The sequence below is a fragment of the Dipodomys ordii genome, unplaced genomic scaffold (assembly GCF_000151885.1).
Source record: "Dipodomys ordii isolate 6190 unplaced genomic scaffold, Dord_2.0 Scaffold9, whole genome shotgun sequence".
NCBI classification, from domain to species: Eukaryota; Metazoa; Chordata; class Mammalia; order Rodentia; family Heteromyidae; genus Dipodomys; species Dipodomys ordii.
The window spans coordinates 13,394,521-13,420,067 of NW_012267225.1; the positions used below are offsets into that span (position 1 = coordinate 13,394,521).

Genomic DNA, 25,547 nt, shown 5'->3' on the forward strand with positions numbered 1-25,547 from the left:
GGAAGGGTAAACAAAGGAGGAGGCTGCAATGCTTGGTAAGAAATGTACGCATTATCCTGCCCATGCAATTGTAACCCCTCTGTACAGTATTTTCACAAATAAAATTTAAAAAAAAAAACTTCCTAAGATCCAGAATCACAACAAATCAAAAAAAGGCTAGATAAATTGGATTGCATTAAACCAAAGAGTTTCAGCATGACAATGGACACAAGTAACAAGATAAATAGAAAGACTGGAAGAAGATCTTTACTAGTTGTGCATCAAACGAGTGCCTCATATCTCAAATATACTTAGAGCTCAAAAAATTAACCTCCCCCCCAAAAAAAAATCCTGAAAGAAACAACTCCATTAATAAGTGGGCTAAAGACTTAAAGACTTCTCCACAGAAGAAATAGAAATGGCCAATAGACAGACATATCTTTAGCTATGAACAAATGCAAATCGAAACAACACTAAGATTCTACCTCACCCCAGTTAGAATGGCCTTTATCAAAAAATCTAACAATAACAGACACTGCAGGAGATGTGGCCAAAAGGGAATGCTACTACACTGTTGGTGGGAATGTAAACTTGTTCAGTCACTTTGGAAAGCAGTATGGAGGTTCCTCAAAAGACTAAACATAGAGCCCCCCTATGACCCAGCAATCCCACTCCCGGGCATTTATCCAAATGATCACAAACAAGACCACACTAAAGCCACATGCATAGTCATGTTTATTGCAGCATTATTTACCACAGCTAAGATATGGAATTGACCCAGATGCCCCTCAGTAGGTAAATAAATCAAGAAAATATGGTATATATACACAACAGAACTCTGTACTTCCATCAGAAAGAATGTTTTGCCCCATTCATAAGGAAATGGAAAGACTTGGAAAAAATTATATTAAGCAAAGTAAGCCAAAGAAACATAGGCTTCCTGGATTCCCTCATTTGTAATAACTAGACTATGTCTATAAATCTACAGGTTAATCCAATGGATAGTAAAAGACAAAAAATTATGCTTGGACATGATTAATTAAACAGCACTCTATAAGCATTTGTACACTGAGAACAAAGGAAGATATTCTTAGGAAAGGATCACAGTGACTCAATAGCTATGTGCATATGACCATATAAAGTGAGGTTTGTCGAAATGAACTTCAAGAAATGGAAGCACGTTACTGTTTTTTTATTATAGTATTTGCAGTTATTTCTTTTTTCTTTCTTTTTTCTCTCTTGGTTTAGTCCCTTTTGTCACAGTTCTTCATTTCTGTACCCTTTGTCTTGTATATAAGTTTATCTGATTTGGGGAAGGGAAGGGGAAATCACAGAAATGGTAGGACAAAGGATAAACTAACTCGGGAGTGATACTCACTAGACACTATGTTGGAAATGAACTTTACCGCTTGAGGGGGAGAGTAGGGTTGAGAAGGGAAACAGTGAGATAAAATGAGGGAGGGTATAACACTGTTCAAAATGAAATGTAACTTGTTACCTTACTGGGTAACTGAAACCCCTCTGTACATGACCTTTACAATAAAATTTAAATTTAAAAAATAAGTAAAATATCTACCAGAAATACTACAGTCCTGTCTCCCAATGATAGATAACAGTTGAGCACTTAGACTGCAGTATGAATGCAGATGCATAGCTTAAAACTCCATCAGGCACAAGAGGGAAGGACATAGAGAAGAAAGAGTAAGGAGACTGTCTTGAACAATACCAAGGTTTAGAGGACACTTCCAAACCTTTGCATACTCTTAAAAACAAAAAAAAGTATTGAGCCAGGCACCAATAGCTTACATCTGTAATCCTGACTACTTAGGTTGCTGAGATCTGAGATGTGGTTCAAAGCCAGCCCAGGCAGGAAAGTTCATGACTCTTATTTCCAAGTAACTACCAAAAAGCCAGAAGTGGAGCTTTGGCTCAAGTGATAGACCATGAGCCTTGAGCAAAAAAGCTTAGAGACAGCACCTAATCCCTGAGTTCAGTCCCCATGACAAACCTCCCTCCCCCAAAAAAAAAAAAAAAAAAAATGTGGATTGAGCTGGGCACTAGTAACAAGCTCCTGTAATCCTAGCTACTCAGTAGGCTGAGATACAGGGATTGTAGTTCAAAGCCACCCTGGACAGACAAATCCATGAGATTCATCTCCAAAAAGCTGGAAGTGGAGGTGTAGCTCAAGTAGTAGATTGTTAGTCTTGAGGAAAAAGCCTTGAGTTCAAGCCCCAATACTAGCATCTCTACAAAAAAGTATTGAAGGCACAGAGTTTATTTTTTAATATGGATTATATTGGTCAGTCTTAACCATATTAGAAGTTAAAACTATGTAGTTCATTTCAGTTTTGTTTTTTGAAAAAGAATCTTGCTGTGTAGCTCAAGCTAGACTAAACTCTATATCTTCCTGTCTCCATCTCCCATGTGCTGGGATTACAAGGCATGAACCACCACACCCAACTCATAAACAACATTTTTATGAAAAATAATTTTTGAAAATTCTGTCTAAAAAGTAGCAGAGGTTTGCATTTTCATATATCTTTAATGTCTGATTTTATAGAAGATAATTGATTACCATCTGTGCTCTGTTCAGTCTGTTGTAAAATTATACATCATGTACAGTGGAAGACTCCACTGTACAGTCATGAAAGAATGAAAATGAGAAAGAAAAATAAAGTCTTAGTAGAAAAATGTCTCTGGCATTCTAGGCCACCCAAACCTTCCATGACCTCCAGGGTCCTCAGGCCCCACAATTGAGAACCATTGGCCCAAATGATTTCATTTTCCAAAAAACTATCTTAAGAGTTGGGAGTGCAGTGCCACAGCAATAGAGATATTGACATATTCATGACAAATATTAAGGAAAATTTATACCAAAATATGTAGTCAGTTAAAAAAAATCTGAGCCTCCCAGAATAAATTTAGTCAGTCACCATGCTGTTTGCTTGCATGTTATCGCCTGATCTTACATTGCTCATGTCACTTGGTTTAAATTTCACTCTTACGCACACCCAAAAGAAAGTTGTATACAGACTGTCTTGGATCACTGTGACGTTTGTAAATAGTTAGAAGAAGCAGATTTTGATGGGAAAATGTTGTCTGTTTAGTACTTAGTGCTGCTCTAGGGGAGAATCCTGTGTCTTCCTGCTGCTCCTCTGCTACCAGCTTCACCACACGTACTTGGTGCTGGGGACTGTGAACCATCTTTCCTCTCGCAGACACACAGGAGCTAAGGATGACATCAGCACTAGAGAGTGGAGGAGATGAAGTTGAAAGAAACTTCAGAACCTCTGCCTCACAGATGAACGGTGTCCTCTCTAAACAGCCTCCTGCTTCCTGTGTTCCTCAGCTGATCCCCAGTGGTTAGGATTGAGAATATGCCCCCTAAACCTTGACAGATGACAGAATTTTTTGAGTGACTCTGTTACAGTCTTTTTAAAGTATTTTTATTGTAAAATAGTGTACAGAGGGGTTACAGTTACATAAATAAGGTAATGAGTACATTTCCTATCGAGCATTGTTACCTCCTCCTTTGTTTATCCCCTACCATCCCTTCCCTCTCCATCTCCCCAACTCCTCCCACCTCCTCCCTAAGTTGTAAAGTTCGTTGTCAACATAGTGTCTTGTATATCTCACTGTTACAATGGGTAAACCTGTATCCTTATTTCAGCATTTTGTTTTTTCCCTTCCCCTCCCCAAATTAGAAAAATGTATATACAAGATGCAGGACACTGACACCAAATACAGTGAAAACGGGTTGTACCATGGGGGAAGAACATACAAAAGAAGCAAAAAAAGTCACATAGTACATTTTAAATACGTTTAAAACAATAGCAAGGAAGAAAAAACACTTGTGTCCCTATCTTGGAGTTCATTTCACTTAACATTGTCTTATATGGTCATATGTAAATAGCTTTTGACCTCTTCTGCTTGTCCTAGTCTTATCCTAGTTATTGGAAATAAGGGAAACCATGGGACCTATGTTTCTTTGAGCCTGGCTTACTTCACTTAATATAATTTTTTCCAAGTCTTTCCATTTCCTAACAAATGGGGCTATGTCATTCTTTCTGATGGAGGCATAGAATTCCATTGTATACCACATTTTCTTGATCCATTCATCTTCTGTTACAGTCTTGAGTCCTAAGTCTGTGAGGCCTTTGTTAGATTCATGTGCTCTGGTACTTCCTTCTCTTTATTGTATCGCACTTTTAAGGGTTTCTGCACATCTTTATAAGTGAGAATATGTTCTTGGAAGAGGTATCTTACATTTCAATAACTACAGGCTTATGGAAGACTTGAACACAGTATTGAAAGAGATTCCTTATTCCATACCCTACAGAGGCTACTAGTCCTAGGAGTGTGTGTGCCTGAGAGCAGTGTTCTGCACTCATGAATTCATGAGCACCAGTCTGTCAACTGTTCTGCTGAACCAGACTCTAACTACTGGCTAGTTGGCATTCTCCTGAGGTAATTCTTAATTTTATCCTCTTTCCTTCCTAGGAAAGTGCATCTCTAAGAAACACCTATGAAAGTCCAAGATTTAATGAGAGCCTATTGGCATCTAAATTATAACAGCTCTAAGTGATCCTGTTTCTTAAGGAAATTAAAATATCTTTTTTCATTATTTGTTCAAAAGATTATGTGAAGAATGAAAAGTATTTGAAATTTCACACTCCTAGCCTTAGCAAATAGACAGTGAGGGAAAAATCCAAGTCTCTGAGCTATGTTAGCCACCATTTACCCTCCAAAACAGCCAGTCCTCTTGCTAAAACTAGGCTTTAGTTTCCAGCAAATGCATCCTGACTGATGATTAGTGGGTTTGTTACTGTTGCTTTTCTCTGAAGGTCCAAATTGGTTCTGTCAGGCCAGCCTTTCTTTGATTGTAGTTCTATCTGTTCGTTTGTTTTGTCTGAGAGAGGCAGACCCAGGGAAATAAGTTTTTGGAATCAGGGTGAAGATAGTAATGTGACTGTGACCTTTCAGTGTCATCCTTGTTACTTCATCTGCTCTTTCAGTGTCTGCACTGACACCATGTCCACCACATCATCCATGTTTTTTTGTTCATGGCCTTAATGTTCTCTTAGAGAGTTTTCTTCTTATGTAACAGCCTGGGCTACATAGCTAAAGGAAAAAAAGCTAGACAAACTTTTGAGCAAAAGCTGCATACAAGTTCATGTTCCTAATAATAACATTACTAATAATACAACATCAGATATATTGACAACCTACTCTAAAACACTGCTATGCTCATATCTTTTACTTCTTGCAACAATACAGACCGCCAGGTACTAAAGAGAAACACAAGGTCTAATAACTGACTTTCTGAATGTACATAAAGGTAGAGCTACAGAGAGAACCAAGTGTTTCCTTCTGCCTCCATTAACAACGAGCTGGATTAAAGGTTGAAGTTCTGTCTTAGAAAGTCAGATCTTAGGCAAGAACCATATAAGTGGAATCATAGAATGTCTGTTTGTGTTCGTTTTTCTTGTATATAAGTAATATACAAATGGTCCCTGCTTTACAATGCTTCAACTTAAGACTTTGTGAGTTTATGATAGTATAAAAACCATATGGATTTCAGCAGAAGCTGTGCTTCAGATTTTGATCTTTTCAAAAATATGATCATGGAAAAGAATTCCATGGTGTACTAGTTTGCTGAGCTATGATATTTAATAAATTAAGCAGAATTATATGTGTTTATATGTGTGTTATACACACTCAGATTTAATATATTTTATATGCAATATTTTCAAATTATGGCTTCATCAGAATATAACCCTCCTGAACATAAGCTCTCTGTTTTGGAAAAAATATAAGAAACCATCATTTGCCAGTAGTTTATGCCTGTAATCCTAGATACCTAGAAGGCTGAGATCTGAGGGTTGTGGTTCAAAGCCAGCGTAGGCAGGAAAGTCTGAAAGATTCTCTATCATTACGTAACTACTAAAAAGCTGAACGGTGAGCTGCTCAAGTGGTAAAGCACCAGCCTTGAGTGAAAAAGCTGAGGGACAATGTCCAGGCCCTGAGTTCAAGTCCTAGCATAATTGTACAATTGTGTGTGTGTGTTTATGTGTGTGTGTGTGTATGTGTGTGTGTGTGTGTGTCCTCCTCAGATAACCACTAGATACATACATACAAAGAGCAATTAATTTGTTGCCTGGTTTTCAACCATGTTCTGTATCATTAAGGGTAGGGTTTTGTTTGATTTTTTTTAATGTTTTGGTTTGTTTGGTTTTTGGTTAGTGTTTTTGGTCTTTGAGACAAGATCTAGCTATGTCCCCACCTAACAAGAGCTAGGATTACAGGTATGAGTCATCACTTCTTAATTGTTTGTATATAACTGTTTGAGTGGCTGGATATATGTCATAGTACAGTGTTATAATTTAATGAGCAATCTCCTATCTTGCAGTTGGGTTATCACCTGTGTCAGTGTGTCAGTGTCCCACAGATGGTATAGGCCATCTGAAACTGTAGCTCCTTGGCTGGTTTCTGTTTTGACTTTTTCAACAGCTAACTGACCAGACACTTAATAGGAAATATTTTAGATGAATATTTGTGTCAATGTGTTTTCTTATTCTAGGACACCTGGACTCTTCAGTTTGATTGACACCCTGTGGCCCTCAATGATGCCACTGAAAACCCCCAGCCAAGACCAGCCCTGTGAAGAAGTAAGTCCATTATCCAAGACTCTCCTCCTTTCTTGGTAAACCAGTAGCAAGCCAGATACTTTCCCAATCTATAGACTCCTAGTCTCTGCAGTAGCAGCAAGGAACCCTTGCAGCTAGTTCCTATATCTGTGGTTACACATGAATGTAATTTAGCACTGAGATTGTGATCTCATCCTCTAGCTCCAGAGTCCACGCTCTGGCTGCTGTGCTGCACAGCATGCTTCTCTGCTTCTCAGGTTAATTTACTCTGAATTTTTAAACTACAATCCTCAAAGGTTGTTGCAGCAGTCTAGATTTAAGCCTCATTCCAAACAAGCAATGGTGTTTTCCCATCCCCTTCTAATTATTCATATAACCAACTCTAAATCACTAATTAGATCAGGGACAGGATAGAATCTGTAACTATTCCTTCAATAAGCAATCATAAATATATGAAAGAGAAGATTTTAAAAAGGTATTTGTTAAGTATATATTCAACAATATATTTATGTTCTACCTTTACCTTCATTTTCAACAGGTAAAAACTAATCTACCTCCTCCTGCCTTCTGCTATATCCTCTCAGCTCTTCCCAGTGTGGGACAAATTGACATAATTGAAGATAATTCTCTTTTGAAACTTTATCAGCCTCCAGTTCTCCACTACTTAAAAGAAATTCTCCAGGTAATATCTTTGTTTCTAACACGTTCTTTGAGTACTTTGACCATGCCTGTGTGGTTTGTATGATGTTACTAATCTTTCTCAATGCCTTTCCAGATGCCTGATGTGGTTGCCCGGTGCAGTTTCTATGCCAGAGTGATTTATCAAAGGCCACAGGTAATTTCTCTATTTCTCTTTCTCTGCTTCCCTCTCCCTCTCCCTCTTTCTCTCTCCCTCCCTTCCCTTCCCCTCCTCCTCTTTTCCCTCTCTCCCCTTCTTCCTTCTCCCTCTCCCCCACCTCTGCCTCTCTCCCTCCCCCCTCTCTCTCCACCCACCTCTCTCTCCACCCACACATACATACAGGGGATATGAAGAAGAATAATTAGGAATTATTTGTGCTTCATAGCAGAAAATTGCCTTTAAACTTCAGGTCAACTTGGCCCATGCTGAAATGGCAGTACACTCATTCTGAGCTGGGGTATAGCTCAGTGATAGAGAATTTATCTAGCTTGTGCAGGAGCCTGAGTTCTATCCCAGCACCAGAAAAAGAAAAGGTATAGCTGTTCCACTGTGGGCATATGTTGCTATGCAAAGAACTAGGGTAAAAAAAAAGTCTACGTGTCACCGTATCCCTCCCCAAACGTTCTTGGCCTTATAATGTTTGTTTTTCTGACATTTAGGTAGGTTGCAGAAAGGAAAGAAAACCTGAACCCTAAGTGGTAGAAGTGGCATTTGCAGGATCAAATTCAGTTACTTGTGGGAACACCAAAGCTTTCTACAGTGGAAGGTACCCTAGGACCCTTATAAGGCCTTGGGTGGTTCTAGGTAGTGGCAGCCAAGAGGAGCTTGCTGTTGGGTCAGCTAAGCATGGAAGTGGAAAACAAACACCTTGGCAATCTGAATACATGGACAGGTTTACCACTTTGGAGCCTTTTTAGACACATAAATCTACTCAACTGAGAGGCACAGAACACATTCCGTTTGTCCACAGCCCTGTCCACAGATGAGTGAAATGCTCCAGTGCATACGCTCCAGGACTGGAGAGAGCAAGACCCCTGAGCTGCCTCCATTCTGTGCAGAAGCAAACAGGGCCTTGTGTGTGCTCAGCAGACCAAACAGGAAAATTGATCATTGAGGAAGCTGAAGACTGGTCTGGGAGTAACTAGGTACTCGGCATGACTTACAACATAGGCACAAGGTGGTGACACCAGAGACTGCCTATTTTCCCCCACAAAACTGGAACTTGATCTCAATGCCTGATGCTAGCTAGACAGGCACTCTAAATTTGAAGCATACACCCTAGGCGTTTATGCTTTAGATATTTTTCAAGTAGGATCTTGTAGTTTTGCCCTGGCTTGCCTTAGCCTAAGATCTTACTATTTATGCCTTCCATATAACTTTGATGACAGATGCCCACTTGTATATTAACTAAGATGAGCTCTTGCTAACATTTTGTCAGAGCTGGACTTTGTCCATTGTCCCCCCATTATCTGGACCAAGACCAGCAAAAAAAAAATTTTTTTAATAAATCATACTTAGCTTGCATGTTACATATAAGCAGATAACAGGCCAGATTAGCCTCAGGCCACAGTTTACTGGCCCCTTAGTCCATAAGACTTTCATTGGGCTCCCTGTGAGCTGTGTTCGGCTCAGAAGACAAGGACAAGGTCAGCTTGAATGCTGTACATGCTGTATGAATGAGTACATGATGTTATCTCTTACTTTGCAAATGCGAGACATACTGAAGGCTGAGTTTGTGTTCCTATGTTAATCTGCAGAACACTGAGTGTATAAAGACACACTGAGCATCTGACACATTCCTGTTATTCCAAAACACATTCCAGGCCTTGCAGTAAAACTAGGTTCACTGTGGGGGAACCATTTACTCTGAAGGTATAATGCTGTCTTCAGAGGCTGTGGTAGCACATACTCCTACACAAGACTTTCCAGCTGAGAGTAAATGTTGAGAGGAGGGAAGACAAGTGTCAAATGCTCACTCCAATCCCCAGAACAGGGGAGCACAAGAGCAAATGAAGACAAACTGAGTTCTCCACCCCACTGAGCAAGGAGACTGGGAAGGAACACTAATTGTTTCCTGTACAAGCAATAGGCCCCTCCCATGCAGGGACAGCAAGCTGGGCTTTCTGTGAAATGTGTGTACCTAAGAACTGATGATCCTGCTACGAAGAAGGCTGATATCTAAGGATTGTAGTTCAGAGTCAGCCCAAACAGGAAAGTCCATGAGACTCTTATCTCCAATTAACTGCCAGAAAACTGGAAGTGGCACCGTGGCTCAAAGTGGTAGAGCACTAGCCTGAGCTAAAGAGCTCAGGACAGCACCTAGGCTCAGAGTTCAGGCCCCACAACAGACAAAAAAAAACCAAAAAAAAAAAAAAACTGATGACCCTGTCACCAGGAGCAAGTCAAAGACTGGGAACCCAATGAAACAGGTTCCTTGATCCAGTAAAACTGTGTTTATCTCCTACATGTGCTTTTGTGGTATAGAAAACCAGCTTCCTCAGGAGGAAATGGAACAGCTGAGGCCTTGGTGAGCCCTTCCGCCCTTCCTCAGGCAGTTGCCTGCACTCTCTTTAGTAAGGGCTGTCTTTTAGAATGGCTGTGAATCATGATCAAAACCCAAATCATTTTTTTAAAAAATGCAGCAGGGGAAGTGGCGCTGTGGCTCAAAGTAGTAGAGCACTAGCCTAGAGCAGAAGAGCTCAGTGACAGCTCCAAGGTCCTGAACTCAAACCTCTTGACCAACCAAAAAAGAAAAAAATGATGCAGTTGTATTTCCATTAAACTAGTAACTCAGTTATAGAAAAATAGAGCGTTCTTTGGAAGTGATGCTGTGGCTCAAGCGGTAGAGCGCTCGCCTAGAACTGAAGAGCACAAGGGCAGCACCCAAGCCCAGAGTTCAAGCCCCACGACTGACAAAAAGAAAAATAGAGGGCTCTTAAAATTATTTATGATTTTAAGTAATTATAGATTCAAAGTATGTATTTCAGTGAATATACCAAAATGCCCCATGTACCTTCCCCTTGCCAACTTCACAATCACAGTACCTAAAGCACAAAGCAAAGAAACTCACACTAGCACTGTCCACAAAGCTGATTCAGACTTTGCCTGTACAGTTGTGTATGTGTATATACATGTCTATGGGCTCAAGTGCATTTTGTTGTTTCTAGCCTTATATAACTATCACCACACTTGCTGTGATGGAATCTGCTCTACTTCACCACATTAATTGCCTTTATCCCTTCTACAGCAACACCCATACCCTTCCCTCTTCCTACCTCTGGTTACTGCTATGCTCTCCATTGTTGTGTTATTTTATAATTGTTATCTACGTAAAAGACCATGCAGTAAACACCTAGTTCTAAAACCTAGATGAATGCTTTTCTCTGTGTGTGTGTGTGTGTGTGTGTGTGTGTGTGTGTGTGTGTGCATTTGCGTTTGTGTATTGCTGTGAATGGAACCCAGGATTTGGCACATGCTAGATAAACACTCTACACTAAACTATATCTCCAGCCCACCAGATGGCTTAAACACAACATTGCTGGGTATAATTGTATACATCTGTAATCCCAGCTACTGTATCTCAACTACTCAAGAGGCAAAACAAAAGGATCTTAAGTTCAAGACTAGCCTAGAGGTCTGGGAAGGTGGCTCAGTGGTAGAGTGCTTGCCTTGCATGCATGAAGCCCTGGGTTCAATCCTCAGCACCACATAAGCAGAAAAAGTTGGAAGTGGTGCTATGGCTCAAGTGGTAGAGTGCTAGCCTTGAGCTGAAGAGCTGAGGGACAGCACCCAGGCCAAGAGTTCAGGCTCTACAACTGACAAAAAAAAAAAAAAGAAAGAAAAAGAAAAAAAAAAGACTAGCCTAGACAAAAGCATAGAATCCTAACTCAAAACCATAATACAAACACAAATGGCTCTTCATGTGCTAAAACACTTGCCTAGTATGTGCAAGGCTCTGAATTCAATCCCCAGTACACACACACACACACACACACACACACACACACACACTTATTCTCATACCCTACAGAACCAAGCAGTCTGAAATCACACACACACACACACACACACACACACACACACACACACACACACACTTATTCTCATACCCTACAGAGCCAAGCAATCTGAAATCCCAGAATCTAGAGTTGTGCTCCTCTAACAACCCTAAGGGAGGATATTCCCTGCCTCCTACAGCTTCCACTGTTTCCTGGCAATACTTGGCATTTCCTGGCATATAGATACATCACTCCAATCACATGACTTTCTCTCCCTGTGTGTTTTCATGTTGTTTCCCTGTGTATATATCAGTCCAAATTTCTCCCATTTTGTGACATACCAGGATATTGGATTATAGCCTTCCCTAATTATCTCCTCTTAATTTAGTTAAAGCTACAAAGCCCCTATTGCTAAATAAATTGCATTCTTAGGTACTTTAGGACCACAACAAATCTTTCTTTTGAAGTGAGGGGCACAAAATTAAACGTATAACAGATTGTTTTGAGATTGGCTTTTTCCATTACTGTAATTCTCTAGACTAGAGATTTGACTAGAGGACTAATGATGTTGAACACTTTTTTCCTGTGCTTATTTGCTACCCTTGTGTTATCCTTGTTGGTGAAATATCTGTTTTTCTTTCACTCATTTTCTAACTGGACTGCTTCTTAATTCACTGTTAAGTTTTTAAAGTTCTTTATGTATTCTACATACAAAGGCTTTGTCAAATATGATTTTCTTAGGGATTATAAATTATCTTTTCATCCTTTCAACAAAGTTTTTATTTTGTATTGTATTGTTCAGTTGTTGTTTTTTTCAGAGCAGACGTTTTTAATTTTGATGTGGTCATATTTACCAATTTTTTTTCAAGATTTTATTGTGAAATCTAAGACAAGCCAAATCTGTTTGCCTAGTCAGTCCTAGGTCCCACATTTATCTCTTACATTTCTTTTTAGAAAATGTACAACTGTATATTTTATATTTTAATTAACAGTGTATCTTGACTTAGATTTTGTTTAAAATACATGGTTTAAGCCAAGGTTCATGTTTTTCCTTGTGGATGTCCAGTTATTACTGGAATTCCTCCTTTAACTTACATTTGCACTTTTCTCAAAAATTAATTGGTCATATTTTGTGGGAAATATCTTTTCAAATAAAATTATAACATGTAGTATACATATTATCTCTATATTAACATAAATATTGATATATTGATATTTCATCCCATCAGTAACATTGTAGATTTCTGTATCATCCAGGCTCAGACACTTTTTTTTAAGTTAAATAGAGCTTTAAAGACTTCTTAGCCCTGTGCCAGTGGCTCACGCCTGTAATCCTACTTACTCAAGAGGCTGAGATCTGAGCATTGTGGTTCAAAGCCAGCCCAGGCAGGAAAGTCCATGAAACTCCTTTTTTTAAAAAAATAAGTTTTTTATTGTAAAAATACCATACAGAGGGGTTACAATTACATGAGCAAGGTAATGAGTACATTTCTTATCAAGCACTGTTGCCTCCTTCTGTGTTTTTCCCCTACCATCCCTGCCCTCCCATCTCCACAACTACACTCCCCACTCCCCCCCCCCATTCCATGAAACTCTTATCTCCAATAAACCTAAAACTAGAAAACCAGAAGTGGCACTGTAGCTCAAGTTGTAGAGCACTACCCTTGATCTGAAGAGCTGAGGGACAGCACTCAGGCCCAGAGTTCAAGCCCCACAACCAACAACAACAAAAAAAGACAATACACTTTAGTTTTTAGAAAAGTTCAAAGTTTCTAAGAAATTCATAAGGAAGGTACAGAGATTTCCCATTTATGTCCTACATATATATAGCCTGCTCTATATTAACACTCCTTCACTGGAGTGGTACATTTGTTGTCAATTGATGAATATTTTGACACATTATAATCACCCAGAACTTAATCAAGAGTTAATCCTAAAGTTAACTATATGTTTGGGTTAACTTGTGATGTACTTTCTGTGAGTTTGCACAGATGTATGACATTTTTCCTTTATTTTAGCATAATACAAAATAATTTTCCTACTCTAAAGATCCTCTGTGATCTACTTATTTCTCTCTTCCCTATCCTACCTCCCTCTCCTGAACAGCTGGAAAAAACTAAACTATTGTTTCAATAGTTTCACATTTTTCAGAGTGCCATAAATTTGAAGACTGGCTTTCATACTAGGCATTTCCATTTCTATGTCTGAAGAGTTCATTTCTTATTATTACTGAATAATAAGTATTCCATTGTCTGGCTGTCCCAAAGCTTATTTATCCATTCACCTATTGCATGACATAGTTAGCTTTCAAATTGTTACTTGTGTATAAAGAAGTCCATTTTTGTTTGTTTGTTTTTTTGGGTCCAGTTGTGGGGCCTGAACTCTGGGCCTGGGCGCTGTCCCTCAGCTCTTCAGCTCAAGGCTAGCGCTCTACCACTTGAGCCACAGTGCCACTTCGGCTTTTTTCTTTTTGCTTATGTGGTGCTGAGGAATCGAACCCAGGGCCTCATGCATGCAAGACAAGCGCTCTACCGCTGAGCCACCTTCCCAGCCCCAAGAAGTCCATTTTTAAGAAAAAAAATTACAAAAACTTTGGAACTGCTTTAAATCACTTATTGATGTGTCATTGATAGGTTATTTGGTTTTTTCGGATTTTTGTTGTTTTTAGTAGTGCTGGGGTTTGAATTCTTGGCTAAGTAGGTACTTTTAACTCTTGAGCCATGCCTCTAACCCTTTTTGCTTTCATTATTTAATTATTTTGTGGAAGGTGAGCCTTTCACTGTGAACTTCTCACCTTTTTATGTCTACCTCTAACTGGTTGCTTGATTTTGTTTTTTGAGACATGATCTCTCTATGGTGCCATGGTAGCGCCAAACTCTCATCATCTTGCCTCCGCCTCTTCTAGAATTTCAGGCATTACCACACCTAGCTTTGGTGTCTTTTTATAGGTTTTCTTGTTACTGACTATGTTCATACCCTAATAGTAGAAATATTTCAACGGTAATTTCAAAAGAAATTACAAGATTTTATCAGATCAGTCAGTTGAACGAGAGACCATAGGCCAAATCTTGGCTATTTCCAAGCAGCATTTTAAATCTCTGCCCTAAGGGCTGTGGCTCAATCAGGAATGAGGCCCTAAATTCAAACCCCAGTACTACCAAAAATATAAAAAATAAAATCTTTGCCCTTTTTAAGATATCTACCAATAAATGTTTTTGCTGGTTACTCCAAAAATACACTTTTAATGTCATGGTCCAATACAGGACCATGCAGTGCATTTCAGTGCCATATCTCTTTCATCCTCTTTAAATAGAATATTTCATCTCAACTTTTATGACCTTGACTTTGTTTATGAATATGGACTACTTACTAAATAATAGAATGTCCCTTGGAGCTGGTAGAGTGCTTGCTTAGCATACATGAAGGCTTGGGTTCCATTCCTCAGTACCACATAAACAGAAAAGGCCAGAAGTGGCTCTGTGGCTCAAGTGGTAGAGTACTAGCCTTGGGCAAAAGAAGCCCAGGGACAGTGCCCAGGTCCTGAGTTCAAGCCCCAGAAAAGAAAAAGAAAAAAAAAATATCCCTTGTCTTAGGTGTTTCTGATACCTGATAAATTTAGATTATTCACTTTTCTCAGAAATATCACATTCATAATACTGTTTCCAGAACTGATATCTTTTCACTTAGTCAACATGATATTTTCCAAGCTTTCCACTTGAAAGTTAACAATATAATTTACACTTATTCATTAATAATCATTTTATGGTGAGATGCTTTGAAACTAAATATCCTGTTTCTTATCAAACTTTTGCTCAGTCATTTTAACATTTACTATGGTTTTTGCCTGAATCAATAATGATAGCATTTCTTTTACATTATTAATGGTAATCTGCAATTACTCCTAATTACATTTTCATTCCCCCTGATTTAATTAAGTAGTCACTTATATATTCATGTCTGTATGGACCAGTGGATTCAATTTTTACTTATTGTTATAGTCTGTTACTATTTTTTTACTTTCATTTTTCTTTTTTCTCTTTTGTTAGCATATATTATTTGTGAATATTTATTGTGAATTTTCATACTGTATGTAATGTACTTTAGTACATATAATGCTCTTTTTTTATCCATTCTAACCTTCTTTAAAACAATCTTTAAAAGGTTCCATTATTTCATACATGTATATGAAATACTTTGATTGTATTCACACACTGCTATTCATTTTAATGTTCAAAATTTCTAGAATTTAGCTGGCTCTCTTTGGGGCATGTTTTCATCTTTTTTTTTTTTTTTTGCCAGTCCTGGGGCTTGAACTTGGCCTGAGTTTCTTTTTGCTTCAAGCTAGTGCTCTACCACTTGAGCCACAGCACCACTTCCAGATTTTTCTGTTTATGTGGTACTGAGGAATTGAACCCTGGGCTTCATGCATGCTAGGCAAGCACTGTACCACTAAACCACATTCCCAGCCCCTCCATCATCTTTTGAGTCTTCCCTTACTTCTGACACAATATGTATCATACTCATCTTTGCTTTTTATACTTTGGAAGTAGCCCTCTCTTCACAAAGAGGGCTAACTTTAATGAAGAATGCCCTTTAGAAACCAAGATTTGGATTCTAGGTGTGCTTAGTACTATTAGGATGTCATTGCTTTTAGAGCCTCTCATTGGACAGAGCAAGGAAAGAGACGTGTGTATATTCATGTACATAGACATCCATATCTACTTCTATGTTTCTATATAAAATCCATTGACCATACCAAAAAGTTTGCTCTAGATTTTAGCAGCATTTTTCATTTTTCTCAGTATTACTCCAACTTCCTATATGTCGTCAACCTTCCACCCATGAAGACTACCTCCTTCACTCCAACCCACAGCTCCTGCCTATGAATTCACCTCTGTGCAGTCCTGTTGATTAGCCATGTTGAATTTTCAGCCTGGTCACAGAGGCCACACTAGCAATACTAATATGAATCTCCAACTAGCCAAGCCATCAGGCTCTGGCCTATTGGCTCTTTTTGGCCCCATTTCTATTAAATCCTCAGTTTTGACCCTTGATGCTAGTTTAATGGAACTTGAAAAGACATTACAGCTATGCAAGTAAAAAAAGAAATAAAAAAGAAAGAGATTATAATAAAAGTAAAGAAAGACTAAGGACAAACAAAAGCTATTGCAGATACATGACACCTCTTTTGTTGCAAGGCCTCAGAAAAAAAAATCTAAGGGCCAATGAGATCCATTGTGAGCAGTTACCCAAAGAGAATGTATGAGTATTCCAGTTATACAAAAGTGGGACCAGCAAGGAAAGAATGATAGACTCTGCCTAACTCGACAGAGAATAAGTAGAGCCAGCTAAAGGGCACTGCCAGCAAAAGGTGGGCTTCAGTACTACTAAGAAACACTTTAAGCAGTTGCAAGGTAAGGCACAAGCTGTGCCCTACCTAGTAACCAAAATTCCGTTGTATGCTTCAAAGTTTTTTGTTGCTGTTGTTGGTTGTGGAGCTTGAACTCTGGGTCTGGGTGCTGTCCCTGAGCTCTTCAGCTCAAGGCTAATGCTCTACCATTTGAGCCAGAGCGCCAGTTCCAATTTTCTGGTGGTTAATTGGAGATAAAGAATCTCATGGACTTACCTGCCTAGGCTTCAATCCTTAGATGTCATCCTCCTGAGTAGCTAGGATTATAGGTGCGAGCCCCCAGCACCTGGTGCTTCAAAGTATTTTTAAACTTAGCTACTCATGGTCAGGGCTCAAGAATAACTTGGGTAGAAAGTTCAATATCTCCAAAATACCATTGGGCTGGGAATTTGGCTTAGTGGTACAGTGCTTGCCTAGCATGCACAGGCCCTGGGTTCGATTCCTCAGCACCACATAAACAGAGAAAGCCAGAAGTGGCACTGTGGCTCAAGTAGTAGAGTGTTAGCCTTGAGTAAGAAAAAGCTCAGGAACAGTGCTCAGTCCCTGAATTCAAGCTCCAGGACTGGCACACACACAAAGAAAAATACCATTGGAGCCTTAGCTCTGGCCCTGATAGAGTATTATTATTAGGGATAATAATCCTCTAAGATAATTGCTTTTATAAATTAACTTTGTATGTAAGCGTAGTTGACAGACTTTACTTTCAAACTGTAGCTGAAGAGTCTACTTCTTTTGGAGCAAAGGGAGATTTGGTTGCTGGTCACTGATGTGACCCTCCAAACAAAGGATGAGAGTGAACCCCACCTCCCTAAAACCCTGCCAGTCTGTGTGACCTCCTCTTGTGTGCTGGGCCCTGAAATCCTAGAAGCACTCACCATGGCAGTACCTCACACCATTCTCTTCAGGGATGCTCTCCGAGAACAAGGTATGCTTGCCTCTCCTCCACAGCTGTATTTGGGATGACTGATGAGTGCCACACAAAGGCACAGTTGCTTGCACATGCCTCCATTTTACTCAGCACAGGTGGCACCTTCAAAAAGCCCAGCACAAGCCAGAGGCTGTTGGCCAAATGTCAATCATCTTACCTACTCAGAAGGCTGAGACCTGGAGGATCATGTTTCAAAACCAGCCAGGCAGTAAAGCCGTGGACTCCATCTCTAATTAACCAGCTAAAAGCAGGGCTGGGCACATGGTGCTGAGTTCAATTCCAGTACAGAAAGAAAAAAAAAATCAGTTCAGCACAGACATTGCCTTTGGGGTCTAAATGGTGAGCATACCAGACCTGGGCTTTCAGTGATCCTGTCATGGCTACCTGGGAAAGCTAGCACCCTCAAAGTGATGGTAGGTCCCATGGAGACATCACTGACCACTCCATGACTGTTGGGAGCACCCTATGTTGGCACAGAAGCCACCTGAAGCCATATCCTGGATGACCTCTTTTAAAATAAACCAGAAGCTAGAACATTACAGATGTATAGGCTTTAATTCAGGTGTGGTGCTGAACACTTTTTATCTCAACATTCAAGAGACTAAAACAGAAGAAATACAAGCTTAAAGCTAGCCTGGGCTTATATAGTAAGATCCTGTCTCAAAAAAAAAAAGGTTTCAGTGATTCAGCCCTTTTTCTGCAGGAGTAAAACTAAAAGTCCTAAAATTAAATAAATGTATTCCTGCTTTTGTGTGTGTTTGTGTGTGAGAGAGAGGGGGGGGAGAGTGTTTGCTGGTCCTGGGACTTTAACTCAGGACCTGGGTATTGTCCCTTTAAGGCTAGTGCTCTACCACTTGAACTACAGCTCCACTTCCAACTTTTTTCATGGTTAATTGGAGATAGATTCTCATAAACTTTCCTACCCTACCTGGGCTAGCTTTGAACTGCCTCAGATGTCAGCATCCTCCTGAGTAGAATTACAGGTATGAGCCACTGGCACTCAGTACCAAGTTGAATTTGAATGTAGTATTTATATTGTTTTCTAAGTTCACTGGCTGCTTTCAGGCAAAATTTTACAGAGCATGTGTACTGCTAGACACATCCTTGGGATTAGGAGCAGACATGACCTTCATCTCTCAGAGATTGAAGAACACTGTTTTTACTAGCAAAGAAAACTTGTAATTTTCTTCAGTGTTTCAATAATCTGAAGGGTCTCTGTTGTCAGGTCAGATTATTTGTGTGGAACGAACCATCCTCTTGCCTCAAAAGCTGTTTGTATGTGTGGCCTCTGGTGTTGGCCCCTGTGAACTGCCTGGCCCAGTGATGCTGGATGAACTAAACTCATTCACACCTGTCAACTGCATTTGCAGAGTGCAAGGTAAGCAGCCATCTTGCCAGAGATGCTGTTTATATCATCTTAAATAATGTACTATTTTATACTCACTTATTCAACAAGACTGTTTTGTGCCTGTTGTGTTCTAGACATTGATCCATAAGGAACAAGTAAGATGAGGTTTTTTTCTTCTTAAGCTTAGAAAATATATATAGAAAAACATGAGTCAACGAATGTATAAATGAATCTAACAGTTTGAATGTTCCAGCTTATAATAATGAGACCCTTACCATTGTTGGGAAGGTCAAAGAAGTTCCCTAAAAACTAGAGTCTAGAGCTGAGATCCAAATGATATGTGGAGAATAGGTGCAAGGAAAAGAACTTAAAAAGGCAGCCCACAGGAGAAAGTTAGCAGGTAATAATGTCCTGGGAAAGGTAGAATAATAGGCAGCAGGACGGAGGAATGTACTGAGAGGAGGCTGGAGAAGCCAATCAAGTATCAGAAGCATGCTTCTATACAAGGAGACTGGCAGCCTCAATGAGGAAGATGCAGGGAGAAGTTAGGAAGAGCTGACCTTAAAGACTAAAGAAGGTGTTGGTCTTATTTCGATCCAGGAAGAACAGATGAAGAACCAGTGAGGTGACAGTGTTGACGCTGACAGAGCAGTAAATCTAAGAGAAAGTTTAGTTAGGAGGGAAATTGATGGATTGGGTAGTAAAGTAGGGGAGGGGTGCAGTGGTGAGAAGACCTGCCTCCACCTACAAGCTTCTGGCCCGGATGGGGAACTGAGAGTGCTGTTTGCAAAGTAAGAAATAGTGGCTGTGGCAGCTTTGAGAGGACCAGCTAGCTGTCTGTCTGGAGAGTGTGGGTGCTTTTGATATATCTAAGGAGAAGATGTTTCAGCAACTGGTTGGATAACTGAAAATCAAATTAATGCTTTCTTTATAATGAATAAATATATGTAATATATAATGTTTTCATAATGAAAGTAATGTATATGCGTTGGAACCAGTGCAAGCTAAACTCAGTAGGAGGTAATGACATCCAGCCAGGCAACCACTGTGCATCCATCTTGCCCCTGTGCTCCAAACACAGAGCCTCAGCTGCTTCCTTGGAGGAGTGTTCTTATCTCTGAAGTTGAGATGGCTTGCTACATGCTATTCTGTCATTTGCTTCTCCCACTTAATAGTCTAGCCAAAATATCTGTTCAGAGGGGTGTCTGAATCAAGAGTTTTACAGTTGCATATGAGGCCCTCATGAACTGCTCCAATGATGGACATCTAAAATGTCCCCATGTTCTTGCAATTTGAAAAGAGGCTAAAATATGTTCTTGGACATCATTCCCTACTGATTTCTAAAAGTGAAGCTTTCAGGGGCTTGAGGATCAGGTATTTTTCCAACAATTTTGGGCATGACTTGCATTTTCTATAATTCACTATTTAAACAGGAGCAAAAAGATTCCCTAAACCCATTATTAGTCAGTCCCTATTACTGACCACCTCCCATAAATTCATCTTAGGAAACACCAGTCTACTTTTTGCTTTAATAATCTCTGAGTATTTTCAAGGTTCATCCACAGTATATCATATATCATTTCAAATATTCATAAATCTTTTCAAAGAACCAGAGTCTAAGTTCCTTGAGATTCTGTTCCTAGTTTTGTTGATTACTACTCTATTTGTTATTATTTTTATTCTCCTTGATTTTAATGCACTACTCTTTTTTTTGTTCAAGTGAAAGTCTAGATTATTGTCTTTAGATTTTCTTTTCTAGTAAAAGGTGAAATATTCAGTCCTATAAATTTTTTGTTGTTGTTGTTGCCAGTCCTAGAGCTTGAACTCAGGTCCTAGTCTATTTCCCTAAGCTTCTTTTGCTCAAGAATAGCACTCTACCACTTGAGACACACAGCTACTTCCAGCTTCTTCTATATATGTGGTACTGAGGAATCAAACCCAGGGCCTCAAGCATGTTAAGCAAGCACTCTACCACTAAGCCACATTCCCAGCCCCCAATACTATAAATAGTTTTGCTTTCATTATATCCAAAAGTTTTTGTTTTATTTTACATTGTTTTTTGTTTGGGTTTGGTTTGGTTTTGAAACAAGATCTTCCCATATAGCCTGCTGTCCTCGAATTCACAATCCTGCCTCAGCCAAATGAGTGCTTGGATTGCAAGAATGCCCTACCTCATCCAGTTCTAGATTTTTTAATGTTCTTATGAAGTAATGTACAGAGGTATTATGCATTATGAAGTAATGTACATTTCATATGTCAAGTAAAGAGTACAATATCACTGCTTCCTTTGCTCTTTCCCAGTTTTTTCCCTCCCATCCCGCCCACAAGTTGTATAATTCATTTTCAACATAGTATCTACGGAGTATTATTGCTGCTTTTTTTCACCCTTTGTCCCTTCATTCTTGTGTTCCCCCTTGCCCCTCCCAAAGATGTCTGTATTTTTCAATGTGGCTAAGTATTTTGTACAGCCGAGAATATAGTCTTTCTTGGAGAATGTTCACTATGAACTTGAGAAGAATATTCTGCTGCTATTCGATGAATAACTCAATAATGTCTATTTAATCTTATTGAATGATGAAATTCTCAATTTGATTCTATCCTGATGGCTTTTCTTCCTGCTGTATCAGTCACTGGTAGAGGATTGTTGAAGTCACCCACTATAATATTAGGGTTTTTATAAAGGAACTCTCCTCAAAGTTCCCTTTGTTTGACTCATGTACTTGATGCTTTCTCAACTATATACACATTAAGGATTGCCAAATCTTCTTAGTGACTTGGCCCCATTATCATTATTTTAATGACTTTTTTAGCCCCAGTAATTCTCAGTACTCTGAAGTCTACTCTGAAAATTTTAAAGCTCAGCTTTCTTAAGGTTTAGTATGGCATATCTTTATCCTTTTATAGTTAAGTTAATGTTTAAAAGCACAAGTCTTTATATTTAATAGAGGTTTCTTGTTTTTTTGTTCACTTTGATAATCTGTCTTTTAATTTGTATACTGGATTGTTCACATTTAAAGTGATTATTGATTTAATTGAATTAATACTGACTACACTTATACCTTTTCTAATTTATTATTCCAGATTCTTTGTCTTCTGCTCATTTTTTGCCTTTTATCATTTGAATAAGTATCCTATATGAACCCACATTCTCCTTTCGTTCAGCATCTCAATTTTTTAGAATTTAAAATCTTAGCCCAATGTAGTGACACTGCCGATAACAGCACTTAGGAGACAGACAGAAAGATGATAAGGCCAGCCTAGGATATATAAGTGGACTGGCATAAAATTTTAAATTTAGTGAAAGGCATCCTATTTTTTTAAGATTTTGGTGATTCCCCTAGATTTTGCAGATGACATTTATAAGCAGTCAAAACAACTTTTAGATGGCCTTGTCCTCCTCTGGTAGTAAGGGTACCTTGTAAGAGAGAGATAAGAACTCCTTTCCCTTTCCTTTTAATATCACTGTCATTTCTTTCACTTACTATTAGGCATAAACACTTAATGCTTTATTGTTAATATCATTTAAACTGTTAGATCAATAATAGTTATTGATCAATTTAGAATAAGGAATGTAACCAGGCACCAGTGGCTCATGCCTGTAATCCTACTCAGGAGGCTGAGATCTGAGGATCACAGTTCAAAGCTAGCCTGGGCAGGAATGTCTGTGAGACTCATCATCCGTTAACCCCCAGAAAACTGAACGGGGTGCTGTGGCTCAAAGTAGTAGGGCACTCAGGGACAAAGCCCCAGGCCATAAGTTTCAGCCCCATGACCGATCAAAAAAAAAAAAAGGAATGTAAAATGTTTTATTTTACTTTCACATATTCCTTTTTTTTCATGTAGCTCCATGTTTCTGAGCTATTTTTCTTATATCTTCCATTTTCATTTGAGACCCACAGGCATGCTGTCCCAAAGCTGCCCTTGCAGCCCTACTGGATAAGTGGGGTATGTAAAAACACACTGTTACCACAAAGCAGGTACTTTGGGACCTGTGATGAGATCAGAAAGGAAAAAAAATGCAAAACCCCAGCTGCAGAGTGGCAAAGACACCCAACATGGCCTACTGGAATGCCCAGAGCAAGGCGGCAGGAAGGGTAACCTCCTCTCCTCCGGGGTCATTATCCTGCCATTGTACTGCTAGGAGTCTGCCTATCTCTAGCCCCCTCAGGTCTATCTGCCCCACTGCTCATAACTAGCAGCTATCCCCTTCCCATCTTCCCACCTTTGCCTCCCTGTCTAAGAGAGTCTCAGGATGACTTAGAGCTAGCATGACTTTTCAAGGCTCCTTCACATGTATGAGAAGTTAGTGCTAGGGATTGGGGCAGCTCTCAGTAGCTAAGTCATCTGAGCATCTGAGTCTTAGGCAGCTGAATACTGAGGATTTTCTCAGAGCAAGGTCTGAAAGCACCCTGCACACATTTGCAGCATGGAAGCCATAGAAAGTGTCCACAGGTCCCCAGAAAAGAGCTTCTGTGGGGAGGTCACTGTACTCCCTGCTGAAGGCAGCAGGTTTCTTATCAGTACATTCCAAAAAATCACTTCCCAGAGTAGGCAGATTTTCTTCCAGTTTCTTTTCCTGAGTAAAATACTCCTGCAACATTGATTTTTCTCTCCTTCGCGTAGCTCGTACTTCTTTATCCATTGCTCACCATGACTGGGGATCTCTGACTTCCTGTTCTGGGGATAGGGACTGCCAGCATAGATTTATGCTACATGCCTCCTAGAAAAAAGGTAGCAAAATCTCATCCTCAGCCTCTAGATAGAAGAAAACCCATTGCTAACACCAACTTCTTCCTTTAGGAAATTGGGGAAGAGGGGGGATTATCAGAAATACAGTTACTGGAGAAATTTGGACACTGGACCTGAAGTGAGATCAAGATCAGCCCAGAAGGACTCTAGGTGGCCCCAGTGGTAGGGTGCTTCACTCAGGACCCTTTGAAAGATTCTCTGTAAGTGTGAGCATGTATGTGTCTGTGCAGGTACTGGGCTTGAACTCAGGGCCTAGGCACTGTTCTTTAGCTTTTCACTCAAGGCTGAAGTTCTAGCACTTGAGCCACAGCTTAACTTCCAGCTTTTTGGTGGTTAATGGAAGTAAGAATCTCACACACTTTCATACCTGGGCTGGCATTAAACTAAGATTCTCAGATCACAGTCTCCTGAGTAGCTAAGATTACAGGTGTGAGCCACCAGCACCCAACTGAAAGACTTTTTAAAAAGGCATTTTTAGTCCACTTATTAATGGGGTGGTTGTTTCTTTGAGGATTTGATATTGGTGGGTTTAATTATTTTAGCTCTAGGTGTGTGTGTGTGTGTGTGTGTGTGTGTGTGTGTGTGTGTGTGTGTGTGTGTGTGTGTGTGTATATATATGTATATATAAATGTATATGTATATATAGATAGATATAGATTCAGTTGTGGGGCCTGAACTCTGGGCCTGGGTGCTGTCCCTCAGCTTTTCAGCCCAAGGCTAGCACTCTACCACCTGAACCACAGAACCACTTCCAGCTTTTTCTGCTTATGTGGTGCTGAGGAATCGAACCCAAGGCCTCATGATGTGAGGCAAGCACTCTACCACTGAGCCACCTTCCCAGTCCATCTAGGTATATTTTTTATATGAGGCCCTTGTCTACTGGATAGCTAGTGAAGATCTTCTCCCAATCTGTGGGCTTTCTACTTATCTTGCTAGCTACCTCCTTTGCCATGCAGAAGCTCTGCAGCTTAATGCGATCCCATTTATTCACCCTTTCTTTGCTTGGTTGTGTTTCTGGATCTTTATTTAGGAAGTTTCCACCTGAGCCAAAAGCCCTAGTGTATCCCCTATCCCTTCCTGTAATATTTTCAGTGTCTCTGTTCTCACTTTGAGGCCTTTGATCCATTTGGAGTTGATTCTGGTGAAGGGTGATAGATAAGGATCTAACTTCAGTCTTATACATGTGTATAGGCGATTCTGACTGTTAGAAAGGCTGTCTTTTTTTTTTTCATCTGATTATTTTGGCTCCCTTATCAAAGATTGCTGTAAGTCTGTGGGAACATGTCTGGTCTTCAATTCTATTCCATTGGTCGTCAGGCCTGTTCCTGTGTCAGTACCAAGCTGTTTTTATAACTACAGCTTTATAATACAGTTTGAAGTTTGGTATTGCTATTCCTCCAGCACTATTCTTCTAGCTAAGGATTGTTTTTGCTATTTCTTGTATTATTCCCTATGAGTTTTTGGATTGCTTCTTCTATTTCATTAAAGAATGTGGGGATATTGATGGGTATTGCATTGAATTTGTAGATAGCTTTGGGCAGTATTGCCATTTTCACCATGTTAATTCTCCCAATTCAGTAGCATGGGAGGTTTCTCCACTTCCTTAAATCTGATTTAATTTTCTTTTTTAGGTTTTTAAAGTTTTCATCATAGAAGTTCTTCACCTCTTTGAGTTTACTCCTAGATAATCAGTGGGCTAAAGAATTAAAAAGAGGGCTGGGAAGGTGGCTCAGTGGTAGAGCGCTTGCCTTGCATGCTCGAGGCCCTGGGTTCGATTCCTCAGCACCACATAAGCAAAAAGAAAAAAGC

General features: G+C 39.6%; 1 protein-coding gene across 1 annotated transcript in view; it reads left to right on the forward strand.

The window, feature by feature from the left end:
• Positions 1–25,547, forward strand: part of Spidr (scaffolding protein involved in DNA repair) — a 329,743-nt gene that overhangs the window by 293,112 nt on the left and 11,084 nt on the right. The window contains exons 12-16 of the mRNA XM_013009242.1: positions 6,560–6,647; positions 7,165–7,308; positions 7,402–7,461; positions 17,428–17,638; positions 18,867–19,019. Of these exons, the coding sequence (XP_012864696.1) occupies positions 6,560–6,647; positions 7,165–7,308; positions 7,402–7,461; positions 17,428–17,638; positions 18,867–19,019 (656 nt within the window). The remainder of the gene's footprint in view (positions 1–6,559; positions 6,648–7,164; positions 7,309–7,401; positions 7,462–17,427; positions 17,639–18,866; positions 19,020–25,547) is intronic.